The sequence below is a fragment of the Mesoplodon mirus genome (genome assembly GCF_964341445.2).
Source record: "Mesoplodon mirus genome assembly, chromosome: 5".
In the NCBI taxonomy this organism is placed as follows: Eukaryota; Metazoa; Chordata; class Mammalia; order Artiodactyla; family Ziphiidae; genus Mesoplodon; species Mesoplodon mirus.
In genome coordinates, this window is record NC_138980.1 from 132,667,601 (window position 1) to 132,687,431 (window position 19,831).

The 19,831-nt window shown below is 36.3% G+C and overlaps 1 protein-coding gene across 1 annotated transcript in view; it reads right to left on the reverse strand.

Annotated features, from left to right (window-relative positions):
• Positions 1-19,831, reverse strand: part of CWC27 (CWC27 spliceosome associated cyclophilin) — a 233,671-nt gene that overhangs the window by 47,088 nt on the left and 166,752 nt on the right. The window contains exon 13 of the mRNA XM_082621632.1: positions 15,761-15,864. Coding sequence (XP_082477758.1) covers positions 15,761-15,864 — 104 coding nt within the window. The remainder of the gene's footprint in view (positions 1-15,760; positions 15,865-19,831) is intronic.

A 19,831-nucleotide genomic window follows, 5' to 3' on the forward strand; every position in this document is an offset into this window, starting at 1 on the left:
TTTACAACAAATGCTAAAGGAAATTCTCTAGGCAGGAAACACAAGAGAAGGAAAAGACCTACAATAACAAACCCAAAACAATTAAGAAAATGGGAATAGGAACATACATATCGATAATTACCTTAAATGTAAATGGATTAAATGCTCCAACCAAAAGACATAGACTGGCTGAATGGATACAAAAACAAGACCCGTATATATGCTGTCTACAAGAGACCCACTTCAGACATAGGGACACATACAGACTGAAAGTGAGGGGATGGAAAAAGATATTCCATGCAAATGGAAACCAAAAGAAAGCTGGAGTACCAATTCTCATATCAGACAAAATAGACTTTAAAATAAAGACTATTAGAAGAGACAAAGAAGGACACTACATAATGATCAAGGGATCGATCCAAGAAGAAGATATAACAGTTGTAAATATTTATGCACCCAACATAGGAGCACCTCAATACATAAGGCAAATACTAACAGCCATAAAAGGGGAAATCGACAATAACACATTCACCAATGGACAGATCATCCAAAATGAAAATAAATAAGGAAACAAGCTTTAAGTGACACATTAAACAAGATGGACTTAATTGATATTTATAGGACATTCCATCCAAAAAAAACAGAATACACATTCTTCTCAAGTGCTCATGTAACATTCTCCAGGATAGATCATATCTTGGTTCACAAATCAAGCCTTGGTAAGTTTAAGAAAATTGAAATGGTATCAAGTATCTTTTCTGACCACAACGCTATGAGACTAGATATCAATTACAGGAAAACATCTGTAAAAAACACAAGCACATGGAGGCTAAACAATACACTACTTAATAACCAAGAGATCACTGAAGAAATCAAAGAGGAAATAAAAACATACCTAGAAATAAATGACAATGAAAACACGATGACCCAAAACCTATGGAATGCAGCAAAAGGAGTTCTAAGAGGGAAGTTTATAGCAATACAATGCTACGTTAAGAAACAAGAAACATCTCAAATAAACAACCTAACCTTACACCTAAAGCAATTAGAGAAAGAACAAAAAAATGCCAAAGTTAGCAGAAGGAAAGAAATCATAAAGATCATATCAGAAATAAATGAAAAAGAAATGAAGGAAACGATAGCAAATATCAATAAAACTAAAAGCTGGTTCTTTGAGAAGATAAACAAAATTGATAAACCATTAGCCAGACTCATAAAGAAAAAAAGGGAGAAGACTCAAATCAATAGAATTAGAAATGAAAAAGGAGAAGTAACAACTGACACTGCAGAAATACAAAGGATCATGATAGATTACTACAAGCAACTCTATGCCAATAAAATGGACAACCTGGAAGAAATGGACAAATTCTTAGAAATGCACAACCTTCCGAGACTGAACCAGGAAGAAATAGAATATATGAAAAGACCAATCACAAGCACTGAAATTGAAACTGTGATTAAAACTCTTCCAACAAACAAAAGCCCAGGACCAGATGGCTTCACAGGCAAATTCTATGAAATATTTAGAAAAGAGCTAACCTATCCTTCTCGAACTCTTCCAAAATATAGCAGAGGGAGGAACACTCCCAAACTCATTCTACGAGGCCACCATCACCCTGATACCAAAACCAGACAAAGATGTCACAAAGAAAGAAGACTACAGGCCAATATCACTAAGGAACATAGATGCAAAAATCCTCAACAAAATACTAGCAAACAGAATCCAACAGCACATTAAAAGGATCATTCACCATGATCAAGTGGGGTTTATCCCAGGAATGCAAGGATTCTTCAATATACACAAATCAATCAATGTGATAAACCATATTACCAAATTGAAGGAGAAAAACCATATGATCATCTCAATAGATGCAGAGAAATCTTTCGACAAAATTCAACACCCATTTATGATAAAAACCCTGCAGAAAGTAGGCATAGAGAAAACTTTCCTCAACATAATAAAGATCATATATGACAAACCCACAGCCAACATCGTCCTCCATGGTGAAAAACTGAAACCATTTCTACTACGATCAGGAACAAGACAAGGTCGCCCACTCTCACCACTATTATTCAGCATAGTTTTGTAAGTTTTAGCCACACCAATCAGGGAAGAAAAAGGAATCCAAATTGAAAAAGGAGAAGTGGGCTTCCCTAGTGGTGCAGTGGTTGAGAGTCCACCTGCCGATGCAGGGGACACGGGTTCGTGCCCCGGTCTGGGAGATCCCCCATGCCGCGAAGCGGCTAGGCCCGTGAGCCATGGCTGCTGAGACTGCGCGTCCGGAGCCTGTGCTCCACAACAGGAGAGGCCACAAGAGTGAGAGGCTTGTGTACCGGAAAAAAAACAAAAGTAAAGTCACTGTTTGCAGATGACATGATACTATACATAGAGAATCCTAAAGATGCTACCAGAAAACTACTGGAGCTAATCAATGAATTTGGTAAAGTAGCAGGATACAAAATTAATGCACAGAAATCTCTTGCATTCCTATACACTAATGATGAAAAATCTGAAAGAGAAATTAAGAAAACATTCCCATTTACTATTGCACCAAAGAGAATAAAATATCTAGGAATAAACCTACCTAAGGAGACAAAAGACCTGTATGCAGAAAATTATAAGACACTGATGAAAGAAATTAAAGATGATTCAAACAGATGGAGAGATATACCATGTTCTTGGATTGGAAGAATCAACATTGTGAAAATGACTCTACTACCTAAAGCAATCTACAGATTCAATGCAATCCCTATCAAACTATCACTGGCATTTTTCACAGACCTAGGACAAAAAATTTTACAATTTGTATGGAAACGCAAAAGACCCCGAATAGCCAAAGCAATCTTGAGAAAGAAAAATGGAGCTGGAGGAATCAGGCTCCCTGACCTCAGACTATACTACAAAGCTACAGTAATCAATACAGTATGGTACTGGCACAAAAACAGATATACAGATCAGTGGAATAGGCTAGAAAGCCCAGAGATAAACCCACGCACGTATGGTCCCCCTTATCTTTGATAAAGTAGGCAAGAATATATAATGGAGAAAACACAGCCTCTTCAATAAGTGGTGCTGCAAAAACTGGACAGCTACATGTAAAAGAATGAAATTGGAACACTCCCTAAAACCAAACACAAAAATAAACTCAAAATGGATTAAAGACCTAAATGTAAGGCTAGACACTATCAAACTCTTAGAGGAAAACATAGGCAGAACACTCTATGACATAAATCACAGCAAGGTCCTTTTTGACCCACCTCCTAGAGAAATGGAAATAAAAACAAAAATAAACACATGGGACCTAATGAAACTTCAAAGCTTTTGCACAGCAAAGGAAACCATCAACAAGATGAAAAGACAACCCTCAGAATGGGAGAAAATATTTGCAAATGAAGCAGCTTACAAAGGATTAATCTCCAAAATTTACAAGCAGCTCATGCAGCTCAATATCAAAAAAGAAACATCCCAGTCCAAAAATGGGCAGAAGACCTAAATAGACATTTCTCCAAAGAAGATATACAGCTTGCCAACAAACACATGAAAGAGTGCTCAACATCATTAATCATTAGAGAAATGCAAACCAAAACTACAATGTGATATCACCTCACACTGGTCAGAATGGCCATCATCAAAAAATCTACCAACAATAAATGCTGGATAGCGTGTGGAGAAAAGGGAACCCTCTTGCAGTGTTGGTGGGAATGTAAATTGATACAGCTACTATGGAGGTTCGTTAAAAAACTAAAAATAGAACTACCGTATGACCCAGCAATCCCACGAGTGGGCATATACCCTGAGAAAACCATAATTCAAAAAGAGTCATGTACCACAATGTTCATTGCAGCACTATTTAACATACCCAGGACACGGAAGCAACCTAAGTGTCCATCAACAGATGAATGGATAAACAAGATGTCAAACATATATACAATGGAATATTACTCAGCCATAAAAGGAAATGAAATTGAGTTATTTGTAGTGAGGTGGATGGACCTAGAGTCTGTCATACAGAGTGAAGTAAGTCAGAAAGAGAAAAACAAATACCGTATGCTAACACATATATATGGAATCTAAGGGGAAAAAAAAAGGTCATGAAGAACCTAGAGGCAAGATGGGAATAAAGACACAGACCTACTAGAGACGTGCAGATATGAGGAGGGGGAAGGGTAAGCTGTGACAAAGTGAGAGAGTGGCATGGACATGTGTACACTGCCAAACGTAGGGTAGATAGCTAGTGGGAAGCAGCCACATAGCACAGGGAGATCAGTTCGGTGCTTTGTGACCACCTGGAGGGGTGGGATAGGGAGGGTGGTAGGGAGGGAGACGCAAGAGGGAAGAGATATGGGAACATATGTATATGTATAACTGATTCCGTTTGTTATAAAGCAGAAACTAACACACCATTGTAGAGCCATGATACTCCAATAAAGATGTTAAAAAAAAATAATGGCTTTGAATTTCCTAAATCTGGTGAGAGATTTGGACATACAAGTTTATGAAGCTAATAGGTCACCACATAATTCCAACTTATTTGTTTTTTTTGTTTGTTTTTTTGTTTTTTTGCAGTACGTGGGCCTCTCACTGTTGTGGCCTCTCCCATTGCAGAGCACACGCTCTCGACGCTCAGGCCCAGCAGCCATGGCTCACGGGCCCAGCCGCTCCACAGCATGTGGCATCTTCCCAGACCTGGGCATGAACCCATGTCCCCTGCATCAGCAGGCGGACTCTCCACCACTGCACCACCAGGGAAGCCCTCCAATTTATTTCTTTATTATTATTATTATTATTTTTTTGCAGTACGCGGGCCTCTCACTGTTGTGGCCTCTCCCATTGCGGAGCACAGGCTCTGGCCGCGCAGGCTCAGAGGCCACGGCTCATGGACCCAGCCGCTCCGCGGCATGTGGGATCTTCCCGGACCGGGGCACGAACCCGTGTCCCCTGCATCGGCAGGCGGACTCTCAACCACTGCGCCACCAGGGAAGCCCAAGCCCTCCAATTTAAAACAATCTTCTCTAAGATGCATTATAGTAAAACTGTCTACAATAAACGAAAATGAATTTTAAAAGCAGTTAGAGAAAAAAAGTCTTTCATACAAGGGAACCCCCATAAGGCTATCAGCAGATTTGTCAGCAGAAACATTGCAGGTCAGGGGACAGTGACAGGATACATTTAAAGTGCTGAAAGAAAGAACTGCCAACCAAGAATACTTTACCCAACAAAGTTGTCCTTCAGAAGTGAAGGTGAGATAAAAACTTTCCCAAACAAAAATAGATGGAATTTATCATCACAAAACCTGCCTTACAAGAAATGCTGAAAGGAATTCTTCAGCTGAAACAAAAAGGTGCTAGTTAGTAACATGAAAACATACAACACACTGGTAAAGATGAGTATATAGTTAGATTAAAAATACTCTAGTACTGTAATATGGTGGTGTGTTAGCTACTTAACTCTCTAAAGGTTAAAGGACAAAAGTACTAAAAGCAACTATAGTTACAATAATTTTTTACTGGATACACAATATAAGATGATGTAATTTGTGACATCAAAAACAAAATATGGGGAGTAAAAGAGCAGAGTTTTTGTATGTGATCAAAGTTAAACTGTTATCAGATGCTTATAATAGACTGTTATATCTACAAAATTTTCAAGTAAGCCTCAGGGTGACCACAAAACAAAAACCTATAGTAGATACTCACAAGATAAAGAGAAGGGAATCAAAATACACCACTATGGAAAATCATCAATTCACAAAGGAAGACAGCAAGAAAGAAAGGAACAAAAGACATACAAAACAGGCAGAAAACAACTAACAAGATTAAGCATAGTAAATTCTTACCTATCAATAATTACTTTATATGTAAATGGATTGAATTCTTTAATCAAAAGATATAGAATGGCTGGATGGAAAAAAAAAATAGACCCAATTATATGCTGCCTACAAGAGACTCACTTCAGCTTCAAGGACAAACAGAGGCTTAAAGTGAAGGGATGGAAAAAGATATTCTACAGAAATGGAAATGAAAAAAAGCAAGGGTAGCTATACTTACATCGGACAAAATAAACTTTAAGGAAAAAATGATAACAGGAGACAAAGAAGGTTACTATATAATGATAAAGGGACCAATTCATTGAGAGGATATAACAATTGTAAATATATATGTACCCAACATCAGAGCACCTAAAATATTAAGCAGATGCTAACAGATCTTAAGGGAGAAATAGATGACAATACAACCACAGTAAGGGATTTCAGTACCCTACTTTCAACAATGGATAGATCATCCAGGCAGAAAATCAATAAAGAAACCTTGGGCTTAAACTATACTTTAAAGACTTAATAGACGTATACAGAATATTCCATCCAACAGCAGCAAAATACACAATCTTCTCCAGTGGACGCAGAACATCCTCTAGGTTAGATCATACATTAGGTCACAAAACAAGTCTTAGCAAATTTAGAAACAGTGAAATCATACCAAGTGTCTTTCCCAACCACAATGGTATGAAAGTATAAATCAATGATGAGGAAGAAAACTGGAAAATTCACAAATAAGTGGAAAATTAAACTACATACTCCTGAACAACAAATCAGTCAAAGTTGAAATCAAAAGGAAAATCAAAATATATCTTGAAACAAATAAAAATGGAAACACAACATTGCAAAACTTATGGTATGTAGCAAAAGTAGTACTAAGAGGGACATTTATAGTGATAAATGCATACGTTAAACAAACAAAAAAAGATCTCAAACAACCTAACTTTACACCTCAAGGGACTAGAAAAAGAAGAACAAACTAAGCCAAAGTTAGCAGATAAAAGGAGATAACAAAGATCAGAGCAGAAATAAATGAAATAGAGAAAAGAATAATAGAAAAGATCAACATATCTAAGAGGTGGTTTTTTTGAAAAATAAAATTGATAACCCTTTAGTCAGACTTACCAAGAAAAAGAGAGAGAGGACTCAAATAAAATTAGAAATGAAAGCGGAAACACTGCAATTGATGCCACAGAAATACAATGGAGCATGAGACTACTGTGTGAATCATAAAGAAATAGAAAATCTGAACAGATCAATAACAAGTAAAAAGACTGAATCAGTAATCAAAAGCCTCCCAACAAAGAAAAGCTCAGGACCAGAGAGCTTCATGGGCAAATTCTACCAAACATTTAAAGAAGAATCGATTATTCTCAAACTGTTCCAAAAAATTGAAGGGGAGGCAACACTTCCAGCCTCATTTTATGAGGCCAGAATTACTTTGATGCCAAAGTCAGATAAGGACACTACAAGAAATTAAAACTATAGGCCAATATGATGAGTATGGATGCAAAATTCTCAACAAACTACTAGCTAACTGAATTCAACAGCACATTAAAAGCATCATACACCACGATCAAGTTTGATTTGTCCCTGAGATGTATGGATGGTTCAATATATGCAAACCAATAAATGTTATATACCACATTAATAGAATGAAAGACAAAAAATTAAAGCATGATCCAATAGACACAGGAAAAGCATTTGATAAAATTCAAAATCCTTTCATGATAAACACGCTTAATACATTGGTTATAGAAGGAACATTACTTAACGTGATAAAGGCCATATATGACAAACCCTACAGCAAACATCATACTCAGTGCTGAAAGGTTGAAAGCTTTCCTTCTAAGATTGGTAACAAGACAAGAGTGCCCACTATTACCACAACTATTCAACATCATACTGGGAGTCCTAGCCCAAACAATTAAGGAAAAAAAATAAGGTATCCAAATCGGAAAGGAAGATGTAAAATTTTCTCTGTCTGCTGATGACATGATCTTATACATAGAAAATTCTAAAGACTCCAACCAAAAGCCATAGGAACTAATAAATGAATTTCATAAAATTTCATGATCAGTGTACAAAATCAAAACATTTCTGTAAGCTAACAATGAACTATCTGAAAAAGAAATTTTAAAAATCCCATTTTCAGTGGCATAAAAAAAGAATGCTTAGGGATAAATTTAACCAAGGAAGTAAAAGATCTATACACCAAAAACTGTAAGACACTGATGAAGGAAATTGAAGAAGACACAAATAAATGGAAAGATATCTCATGGATCAGAAGAGTTAATATTTTTAAAATGTCTATACCATCTAAGGTCTTCTATAGATTCAATACAATTTCTGTCAAAATTCCAATGGCATGTATTTTTTTTGCAGAAAAAAAAATCCTAAAATTTGTATGGAACCACAAAAGACTCAGAACAGCCAAAGCAATTCTGAGAAACAAGGATAAAGCTGAAGGGCTTCCTTGGTGGCGCGGTGGTTGAGAGTCTCCCTGCCGATGCAGGGGACACGGGTTCGTGCGCCAGTCCGGGAGGATCCCACATGCCGCGGAGCAGCTGGGCTCATGAGACATGGCCACTGAAACTTTGCGTCCGGAGCCTGTGCTCCGCAATGGGAGAGGCCACAACAGTGAGAGGCCCGCATACCGCAAAAAAAAAAAAAAAAAAAAAAAAAGAATAAAGCTGAAAGCATCACACTTCCTGATTTCAAACTATAATACAAATCTATAGTAATCAAAACAGTATGGTACTAGCATAAAAACAGACACACAGACCAGTGAAACAGAATCAAGAACCCAGAAATAAACCCATGCATATACGGTTAACTAATATTGGGTTGGCCATAACAGTTTGTTCAGGTTTTTCTGTAACATCTTACAGAAAAACCCAAATGAACTTTTATGGCCAACCCAATATTTGACAAGGGAACCAATAATACCCAATGGGGTAAGGATAGTTTCTTCAACAAATGGTTCTGGGAAAACTGGATATTCACGTGCAAAAGAATGAAATTGGACCCCTAATTCATATAATACCATTCACAAAAATTAACTCGAAATGATTGAGGATTTAAACATAAGACCTGATACAGTAAAACTCCTAGAAGAAAACATAAGAAAAAAGCTGCTTGACATTGGTCATGGCAAACACTTTTTGGATATGACATCAAGAGCACAGCAACAAAAGCAAATGTTAAGATGTAGGACTACATTTAAAACTAAAAAGCTTCCACGTGGGAAAAAAAATCAACAAACTGAAAGGGAGAATATATTAGCAAACTATATACTGATAAGGGGTTAATATCCAAAATATATAAGGAACTTACATAACTCAAAAGCACTTAAAACCAATCTTACTGAAAAATGGGCAGAGGATCTGAATAGACATTTCTCCAAAGAAGACATAAAAATGGTCAACAAGTACATGAAAAAATGCTCAGCATCAGTAATCAGAAGGGAATACAAATCAAAACCACAATGATATAACACCCTATACCGGTTAGAATGGCTACTGTCAAAAAGAGAAGCAGTAACAAATGCTGGTGAGGATGTGGAGAAAAGGGAACCATTATGTACTGATGGTGGGAATGTAATTTGGTATAGTGCTGTGGAAATAGTATGGAGGTTCCTCAAGAAATTAAAAATAGAATTACCATATGAGCCATCAATCCCACTTCTATGTATATATCTGAAGGAAACAAAATCACTGTCTTAGAGATAGCTGCACTACCATGTTCATTGTAGCATTATTCACTATAGCCAAGACATGAAAACAACCTAAGTGTCCATCAACAAATAAATGGAGAAAGAAAATGTGATATATATATATACACACACATACATATATATGCAATGAAATATTATTCAGGCATAAAATATTGGGTTGGCCAAAAAGATCGTTCAGGTTTTTCCATAAGATCTTATGGCCAACCCTATAGAAGAAAAACCTTGAGGGCATTATGCTAAGTAATGAAATAAACCAGATAGAGAACGACAGATAGTTTATGATCCCACTTATATGTGGAATCCAAAAACACTGAACTCATGGAAACAAAGAGTAGAATGGTGGTTGCCAGGGGTTAGGGGGTGGAGGAAATGAGATGCTGGTCAAAGGGTTTAAATTTTCAGTTATAAGATGGATAAGTTCTGGGGGGTACAGCAACAAAATGGTAATTATGTGAGATGAAGGATGTGTTAACCTTACTGTGGTACATATTTCACAATATATTTGTGTATCAAATCATTATATTGTACTCCTTAAACAATGTTATATATTAATATCTCAATGTAATTGAGCTGGGGAAAAACAAACAAGAACAATAAAATCAAACTGGTATGCCACAGACCATTCCAAAGCAGTTGAGGGCCAGTAAGGGGTTGCTGTGGAAGTGGTAAGAATTGTGCTGTAACAGGTCTAGGCCAATGGTGCTGGGCACATTTAATTCAGAAAGCACTACTTTGGTATCGCTTGAGAACAAGGATCACAAACCAGGATCTGGAATGAAGCTTCCCAGGACCTACAGATTGGGTCATAACCTCTGATAAATAAGGACCATCATGACACACACAGTGACTAGATATGCTATAACCCAGCAGTTCTCAAAGTACTGGGGATCACTGTGCCTGCAATGTCAAAATAATTTTTGTATGAATACTAAGATAGTATTTGCCCTCATTATTCTCATCCTCTCATGAATGTACAGTGAAAATTTTCAGAGAACACATGATGTAAATATGAGATCAAAACAGAGTGAAATGCAGAAGCAGATATGAGAATCCAGCTGCTCCTGTTATGCTAGACATTAGAGATATGAAAAAAAGTAAATCAATACCACTCTTCTCACTATATTTTCTGCTTTAAAAATGTAATTATTCTTCATAAAAATATATTATTTATGTTAACATGTAATAGGTTCATTATTGTTATTTTGAAGTGATTTAAAATTTCTTAGTATTAATTTCTAATAAGGTAAATATCAATAAATGTATTTCACAGAACAAAAGCTCTTTGGGGTCCTCAGTAATTTTTAAGAGTATAAAAGTGGTCCAGAGACCAACAGTTTGAGACCTGCTGTCCCACCTACACTAAAGGGTAAAGGTCTCTCACTTGGCTAACCTGGGCTTTCATCAGTTTCACAGTCTCCTTAGAGCTGCATTTGTATTTGTCTACACCAGCTTGTTACCCATGCCTGGCAATGTCCTGCTTGAATGAAGTGGGGACTATAATTAAAATATTCATTTGTTGTAACAGCACCTTTCACTCAATACATGACCAAATCATATACAATATGTATTACATCTGTAATTATAGTATTACATATAAAAGGTGTTTAAAACTTTGCCAATATAAACAATGAAATGAGGCTACGTCCTTTAATGGTATCTTATAACGAGGTCTAAATGGGTCTAACAGTTTATAATCTTTTTTTTTTAACATCTGCATTATTAAATTTTCACTGTTTTTCACTGTTTTGGATACTCAAGACAACTGGTACTTGTTGCTTCCATGCTATGCTAACTTGGTTCTCAGAACTCCAGTCTTTAGCAGAAACAAACTGTCTGGCTGATAAGACTGATTTTTAATGCAAGCCAAGGTGTAGTAATAAAACTGAAAAAAAAAATCTAGATCATAAAGTTCTAACCCATAGGATTATCTTGGAGACTTTTTCAGCACCAAGAACAAGAATACTTAGAGCTGATGATCTTGCAGAGTTATGTTGGAATTTGTACCAGATATTAAAAACAGAAGCAAACCAGACTGTGTATTTTTTAAAAGTTTACAAGGGCAAAGCATTTCTTCTAAAATGTTATTCTCTTTCACTAACTGCTGTAAAGTACCTTAATTAATTCTTATGATTCTAACAGCCCTAAAAGCAAGTCATAAAAATGATATTTATTTGGGAGTATAAATTGGAATGACATTTTGGTAGGGCCATTTGAAAATATTTAGCAGAGCCTAACATGCATACCCACTGACTAAGCAATTCCAGTTTTAGAAATTTATCCTGAGAAAAGCAGCAATGACATAGATATAAAGATGTTCATTACAGTGCTGTGTATAATAATAAAAACCGGAAAGAGCCTAAATATCCAACAACATGGCACTGATCGAGTAAACCATGGTTCAGCATATAATGGAATACTATATGGTCACAGTACAGAATTCAAACAGTATATCATAAAATTACGTACGGCAAGGAAAAATACTCATTATATATTGCTGAGGGAAAAAAACCAAGTTATAAAACTGTAGTATTATATAATCTCATTTCTGCCTAAAATATGCATAAAAGTATGTGGAAGGGTATATATATATATATATATATATATATATGTATGTATGTATAAATTAATATTTATTGTTGAGTTTGGGATCACAGGTGATTTAATTTACTTCTTTTGTGGGATCTATACTCTGGTTTTTCTACAGTGAGTATCTTTTCTTTATATAATAAAATAATTAAAATATTTACTTGAGGCAACCATGCAGTTGTTAGTGTTTTCCTATTCTTATATTACTGAATACTGTATGTACTAAGGGAAAGTGGTGAAGGGGAGAGAGAGAAGAGGAAAAGGGAGGAAGGCAGATAGACATTTATATTATTATTTTATCTTGTATGTTTGTTGTGAAGTTTTATGTTAACAATCTGGAAAGAATTTTCAATGGAACATAGTAGTGAATAGTTAATGTTCACAAGACTGCAGTCTACTCTCATAGATTTAATTTTTTCCCTCCCCTTAGAATGCCAATTTTGTTGTGTAAGGAGCAGGTGGCTTTCTTTTTTATAAGTCCCTCTACTGCCTTGTCAGACAGCTCTCAAAACTTTTTTGGGGAGCTAACCAAGCTTTATCTAACCAAACCCAAAATGGCATATGGACTTCATCCACATGGTCATATGAATCCTTTGGCTGATAACTCCTGCTATGTATCTAGTTGGTTTTATAAAATCCATGTTTGAAGAAGGTTTCTATAGCTATAAGAGTGTGTGATGCTGTGGGATGAAGGAATGTAGTGGCAAAGAGTCTCCTTTAGCTGCTATACTAGAATCTGGTGCCCGTCACTACCACTATCAAATATTGGCAGTATATATCCCAACAAAGGAAGAATGACAATAATTTTGAGTGAAAAATTTCTATCATGCATTTCAGCTTAGATCTACTAATAACACTTCCTTAAATGCCTTGTTAGACAGTGAAATCTGGGAATAATTATCAAACACCATATACAGTGTTTACAATAGAATCATATTTCTTTTCTTTCTCTCCCCATCCCACTTTTTCTTTTTTTTTGCATAAAAAGTAGAATGCTGCTGAATGGTACCCAAATGTCTGTTGTATACTATGCCAATACAGCAGCTCAGCCAAAAATGTGAATAGAACAGTTTGCCAAGTAAAAGAAAACATAACAAATTGGTAATGGTTTCTATCTTGACAGAAAATGAAAATGATCCCTCAATGTGTGGTCACTCATGTGGACACATAAAAATGTCTTAGAAGCAATCATTTTACCTCAGATAACAGACCCTGACGGTGTAGTACAGCACTGGCTGACTTTCACTTCTTAGAAAAGCGGCAAGCGTGACCTACAAAATAGTCTGGGAACCATGTAATTTATGCATAACACACATGCACATGCCATGAAGTCATAATATTTGCTATAAATCATTTTGAATACAAGACTTCTTTTCTGAGTGGAGTATACTTTATGAGAGATGATCTAAATCACCAGAGACTTGATAAAGCTGAACTGGTTTATTTATGGACAGAAGTGATGCTGTTGCTCATCAGGTTATAAAATTTCAGTATTCTACAATGCAACAAAAAGGCTGTATATAAGTGCCCCCATGTATTCTGTAAGAATACTAAAGGAACTTTAATTAGATGTTAGATTAAAAAAATATACAAAAAGTATGTAGGTACATAGTGTAGAGTTCTGACTTTCTGGTTAGGTGACTGCAATTGCAAGCAGAAAGGAACCGCTGGTAATGGTTCCTTTACCCTATTTCCCCTTCCTTTACCACTTATTTTTGTTCCCCAGATGGAGAACTAGCCAATGTCATTGACCAGTGATCTTTTTTTCCCCCAATCTGGTGAAGTTTCCCCATTTGTTTAACTCTCTAATGAGGATGTTAGAACATTGACTGTATTGTGAAATCACATCAAAAACAAGAATGACACTTTCAAAAACACTAATTGATATCTGATGCTAATGAGGAATTCAAAATGACAGGATACTGAACCAAGGGACTAGGAAGAACCTTGGGAAGGTAAACGGTCTTGCCAAGTTGAAAGTAAATTTGAATCCTGTGGGTTATGAGTTTCAAATGAAACTTCTGGGTTTAACTTTGTTGGTGACTTTCCTGTTCAATAAAAAAGGACTTAAATGGCTTACAAAAAGGTTAAAAAAACTTATTGGGCATCAAACTGCTCTTACAAAACACCATCTTGATGAGTTAAGTGTAAATGAATCAGAAACACATGGATCATATTTCCTTAAAAAATGCATATGGATTCAAAAATAAGGGGAAGAGGACTTGGCAAAACATTTTTTTGTGTGTAGTGGCTGAACCCAAAACACTTGAAAGATATTTTGAGACATTCAAAGAATCCAAAATAAAACTAAACCTGTCCAGTCATTTAAAAAAACGAAGTTTTTCTGTGCAATGTGCATTTATCTCTATGGGTCATTCAACACTCACTGAGCCTTCACCTTTAGCAAAGAACTATGGGAGGAGCCAGCTTCTGCCTTAAGCAACTTTGAATTTAAGTATAAACAAATACACATAAGTAATAGAAACCTATTAAAAGAGACCTAGGGTTTTACAAAAATTGGCATCATAACCCAGACCATACAGAAATCACATATTGAGAAATATACAAGTAATTCCAGGATCGTATGGTAGGTAGGATTCATCCCATTCAAATCATCATCACCCGGCCCTTTTGATTAAAGTTATATATAGTTGCAGAGCCTTACTTGCTTAAATGTTTTCTTAATAAGTGTTTTTATGTCTTTTTTAATATGTGTTCCAGCCCTCTTTCCTCCACCCTCTAGATTTGTGAGTGCTCAACAAATCTTGCTGACTGGTTTCCTGGAGGATGGGAGTGTTGAACAGAGTTTTGAAATAGGGGAGAGATGCTGTTTGGCAGAGAGGAGTGAGGCTATGATTCTAGGTTGGGGTAATGGCACATGTGACAGTTCAGAGGCTCCAGAGGGTGAGTCATGTGTGGGGGGTGACCCACTGGCTTGCTCGCAGCAATGTGCCTGAGCCAGGGTGTAGTGCGGGCGTGGAGGCAGTTAGGTGTGGGGAGGCCTAATATACTACATGTGGAGTCAGCTGGAGGGCAGAGGAGTGTGAGAAGAGAAAAGCACAGTGCTCTCTTTTTTTTTTTTTCCTTTTTGCCAGTATAGGATAAAGTGCTAAGCACAGGACACATACAAGTCATTAATCCCTTTATTTCTTATCAGTGTCTTAAAAAGCTGAAAAATATCCAAAGATAAAAATAAGTTAACTATGCATGTATTGCTAGGATCCTGTAGGTCATAATTTGAAGAGGAACTTAGTAGGATTATGAAATGGACTAATGAGTTCTAAAATGTTTGTGGGAAAGTGTAAGAAGTTAATGACTCAGAATCTTTTAAGGCTGTTTTCTAGCTGTTTAACGTGAGTCTTATCTTTTCCACAATATTAGAAAGTTATTTAGGGCAAGGATAGGGTCATATATTTCCTGTGTATTTTCTACTGGCTAGCCCAATACTGGGAATACACCAAGCACTAAATAAATGCTTACTGAACTGAAATGAAGTAAAAGGGTGCCAAGGCCCTATAATGATGAGGGTATAATGGAAGGTAAAGTCTGAAAAAAAAAGGGATGATATAGTAGAAATATCCTAATAGTGTCTCTGCTTTGAGCTTGTTTGTTCATGGTAATATAAAGAAATCAAAGGCCTTACCATCCTTCATCATCTTCTACTTCTGGTTCAGAAATGTCATTTTCAGGAGTTTCAGCAATTGCTTGAGTGAGTTTAGATTTAAACTGGTTCAGCAGCGCAAGGGTCTGAAATAACAATTAGACTGCTAAGTTTACTGATAAGGATAAATATAATTTCAGAAGAGACATTTAAATTTGGTAGAAAAGAAAATATCCTTCCAGGATGTAAAACACTTAATTTTTTTAATTTTGAAGGAAAATAACAAAACTGCCTTCCAGCTGCAACAGTGATTGATATTCACAAACCTTGACATTGCCCCATTTTCACTTGCACTGACATTTTCCCTCAGGGATATGTGACTATTTTCTGATTTGGGGAAAATACATTTGTTTATGTAGAAGATGTTTAAACTTTAAAATGCATGCTTACTAATAGCTAAGTTTTTAGTGTCCACAAGATAGGGAGGTACTTCACTAAGACATGTGAAATCAAAAAAAAAAAACCCACCAAAAACAAATAGTATTGAACAAATTTCCAAAAATATAAAAATGTCAATGTTGGGGAAGGTGAAATGAATGAACATGTTAATTGTTGGAAGGTGCGTAAATTGGAGTGACATCTTTGGAAAGTTTTTTATACATATCAGAAACTTTAAAATGATCATTCCCTTTGATTCAATAATTCCAATCCTGGGAATACATGTAGAGAAATAATCTGAAACACCGAAAATGGCTTATGCAAAAGATGTGCACTGCAGCAATATTCATACAAGTGAAAAATGGAAACATGTTAAATGTCTATTAATAAGGAGCTAGATAAATTTGGTAAAAAGCAATGAATATGTGATTACACTATTATTAAAATTATACACAAGAAATATTATATTCTACTGTTAAGTGAAAGAAGTAGGATATAAATATCACATTGAGTGTGTTTTTGTAAAAAAGGGACTATTTCTCTGATATTTTTATTTTTGGCTCCAATGTCCTTTGTAGGTAAAAGGAAACAGCAGGTGCCTGAAATTTTAATCATATTGTCCCCTGGCTATACCTTAACAGTTTGCTTCAGAATTTGAGTAGAGAATCAGAAATTAGAGAAATGTTTTTTTATTCTATAGTTTTAAAAAGTACATAACTGTGAAATGGGATAAAGTACTACCTTGTCTAAAAAAATCAAGTTTCTAATTAAGATGCTGGTACATTGAATTCAGTACTAAAATACAGTTGACCCTTAAACAACATGAGTGTTAGGGGCACCAACCCTCTGAGCGGTTGAAAATCCACTCATAACTTTACAGCCAGCTCTCCCTCTACATTGGTGGTTATGCAACCAACTGCAGTTGGTCTAGAACTGTAGTACATATTTACTGAAAGAAATTCACATATAAGTGGACCCACAAAGTTCAAAGCTGTGTTGTTCAAGGGCCAACTGTACTTACATTTCATAAGGAAAAATGTGTGTGATAGTTCAATATGTGAATAACAAATATAATAAAGAATCACAGTAACTTGGAGGCTCCAGAATTTATCTAAAATATCATTAAGACCATGGTTCATGAAAAAATTAAGTAGGTTTTGGTGGTCTAGAAACTAAGCTCAATAAAGACAGGTGATGTCAAAATGTCTTCAAGAAACAAAGGCAGTTATTGCTAAAAAATGATAGTGAAAAGTGCCTTATATGTTTCTGCAAAATTTAATGCCCACATGGACAATGGTGGAAAATATATACATTACCATAGTTGCTGAATGAGATGAGTTTTAAGGAAAAACTATAAATTCTATAGAATATTCTCATAGGCATTCTGAGGGCTGCTAGCATGTGAGGGTTTAGATATTTTATCTGTTTCTAGAGTAGCAATTGTGGGACTAAGCTCTTCAAACAATGTTAACAGATAAAGAAAACATCCTTTGTTTTAAAACCTTATTCATTAAAAAAACCTTTCACCTACAAACTTTTATTGTATTTGCTTTATAATAAGAAAAGTGATTATTGTAGAAATATTAGAAAACAAAGAGAAGCAAAACAAAAATATCTATTATCCCACCACTAAGAATAAGTAACCATTGTGGACATTTGGTATATATTCTTCAAGGCTTCTTAAGTGTTTCTGTGTGTGTATATATCTATATATTATATAAATATATACCTCTACATGTCTGTCTCTATCTCTATATCTATCTATCTATCTATCTATCTATCACTTAAAAGCAAACCCCATCAATTTTTGATGGTGGATTTTCACACACTTGGAAACGTCTTTTCTGAGGGCATAAAGAAAAATGAAAACAAAGGAGACCTCTTAGTGGAATGAAATTTTCAGACTTCCTAGAAAACTGCGCCAGACCTGGATTTTATTCTTTTGAGTTGAAAGTGGCGAGGCAGTCTGTTTTTAGAGCCAATTAACGTGCTGTTGGTATTTGCTCAAAAAAGGAGGACTGGGACTATGACAAACAAAAAAACATCCTCTCAGCCTTTCTTAATTTCTCCTATATTCAAGATTGGACTTTCTCTAGTTGCATTCAAAAGGCAAGAAAGGACACTAGGCAGAAAAGCTAACACCACAAAAAAAATGGGGCCCAATATAGGTTGAAGAAGATAGGATCTGCATGGAGGCATTTCTGTTTGGCATCTCCAGGGGAATTAGTCTTCTAGCTTTTGCTGAAGGAATGTAGGGCCAACCATTAACAGCATGCTCTTCAGCACAGAGCAAGCCTTCCCTGCATGAAGAAGCTGTGTTGAAGGGGCCTGCCCTGGCACACTTTGTGCATGCATATCTACACAGAAGAGTCTCTCAAATGGTCTCTGGGCTGCCAGTCCTGCCCCGGGTCCAGTCTACTCTCCATACTGCAGCCAGGTTGGAGGGATCTTCCCATAGTGCAAATGAGATCATATCACCTCCTTCCTTCGATGGCTCCCCACTGCTCTTGGGGTAAATCTCAACTCCATAATATGGCTCAAAAATATCTTGTGTGAACTGGCTCCTGCTTACCTCTCCAGACTCATCTCTTTCTTTCTCTTAGTCTAAGTTCCAGTCATACTTAACATCTTTTAGTTCTTTGCAAAAGAGGTCAAAGACTCCTCATATACTGTCCCTTTAGTCTAGCCATGTTATGTCCTATCCACCCTCAAAGCTCAGCTGACAAATCATTTTCTCAGGGAGGCCTTCCCAGATTCTTATGCCATGTTAGGTCCTACTGTTATACACTGACATAGTTTCCTGTATCTAACCTGTCATAATGTTCACCCCATTTTATTTGTATTACTTAACTGCCTCTTTTTCCTGATAGCTCAGAGAAGACAGGGATGTTTCTATCTCGTTTACCACCAAATACAGTGATTAGGACATGGTAGATTCTTAATAATTATTTACTAGGAGGGAAGAAAGAGGAATGCAAGAATAAGAGTGATCCTTCACATCTTTTGGTAGTACATTCAGAGGACTTTGTGAGTCCATGAAAACAAGTTAATAAAGTACTTTTTCCTAATTTCATTTGATGTGCCATTTCTTTAGAAAACTACACGTTAGTTCTCTGTAATTACAATTTACTATACCTGAATTCTTGTTGAATTTTCCCTATGATTATTTTCACTCCGGGCACTGATGCATGATCTTCCTTACCAGTAATTAGGTGTCATTTATAATATAGTTCCTGATTAGATTAATTTATTCAAAGAGGCTTGGGCTTTTTTTTTTTTTTTTTTTTTTTTGCAGTACGTGGGCCTCTCACTGTTGTGGCCTCTCCCGTTGCGGAGCACAGGCTCTGGACGCGCAGGCTTAGTGGCCATGGCTCACGGGCCTAGCCGCTCCGCGGCATGTGGGATCTTCCCGGACCGGGGCACGAACCCGTGTCCCCTGCATTGGCAGGCGGACTCTCAACCACTGCGCCACCAGGGAAGCCCTAGGCTTGGGCTTTTTAATTTACTTTTATTTTGCCTATTTTATTTATATGCCTAAAATGGCATGTTCTCATGTATATATGGCAGCACCGAATATAAGTAATTTTGGTCTGCCCCCTAGCTTTTCAACATAAAGAGCTGCTGAAGAGATTCATTTTATCAAGTGCCAAGTGCTGCATGGTGTTGACTCCCAAA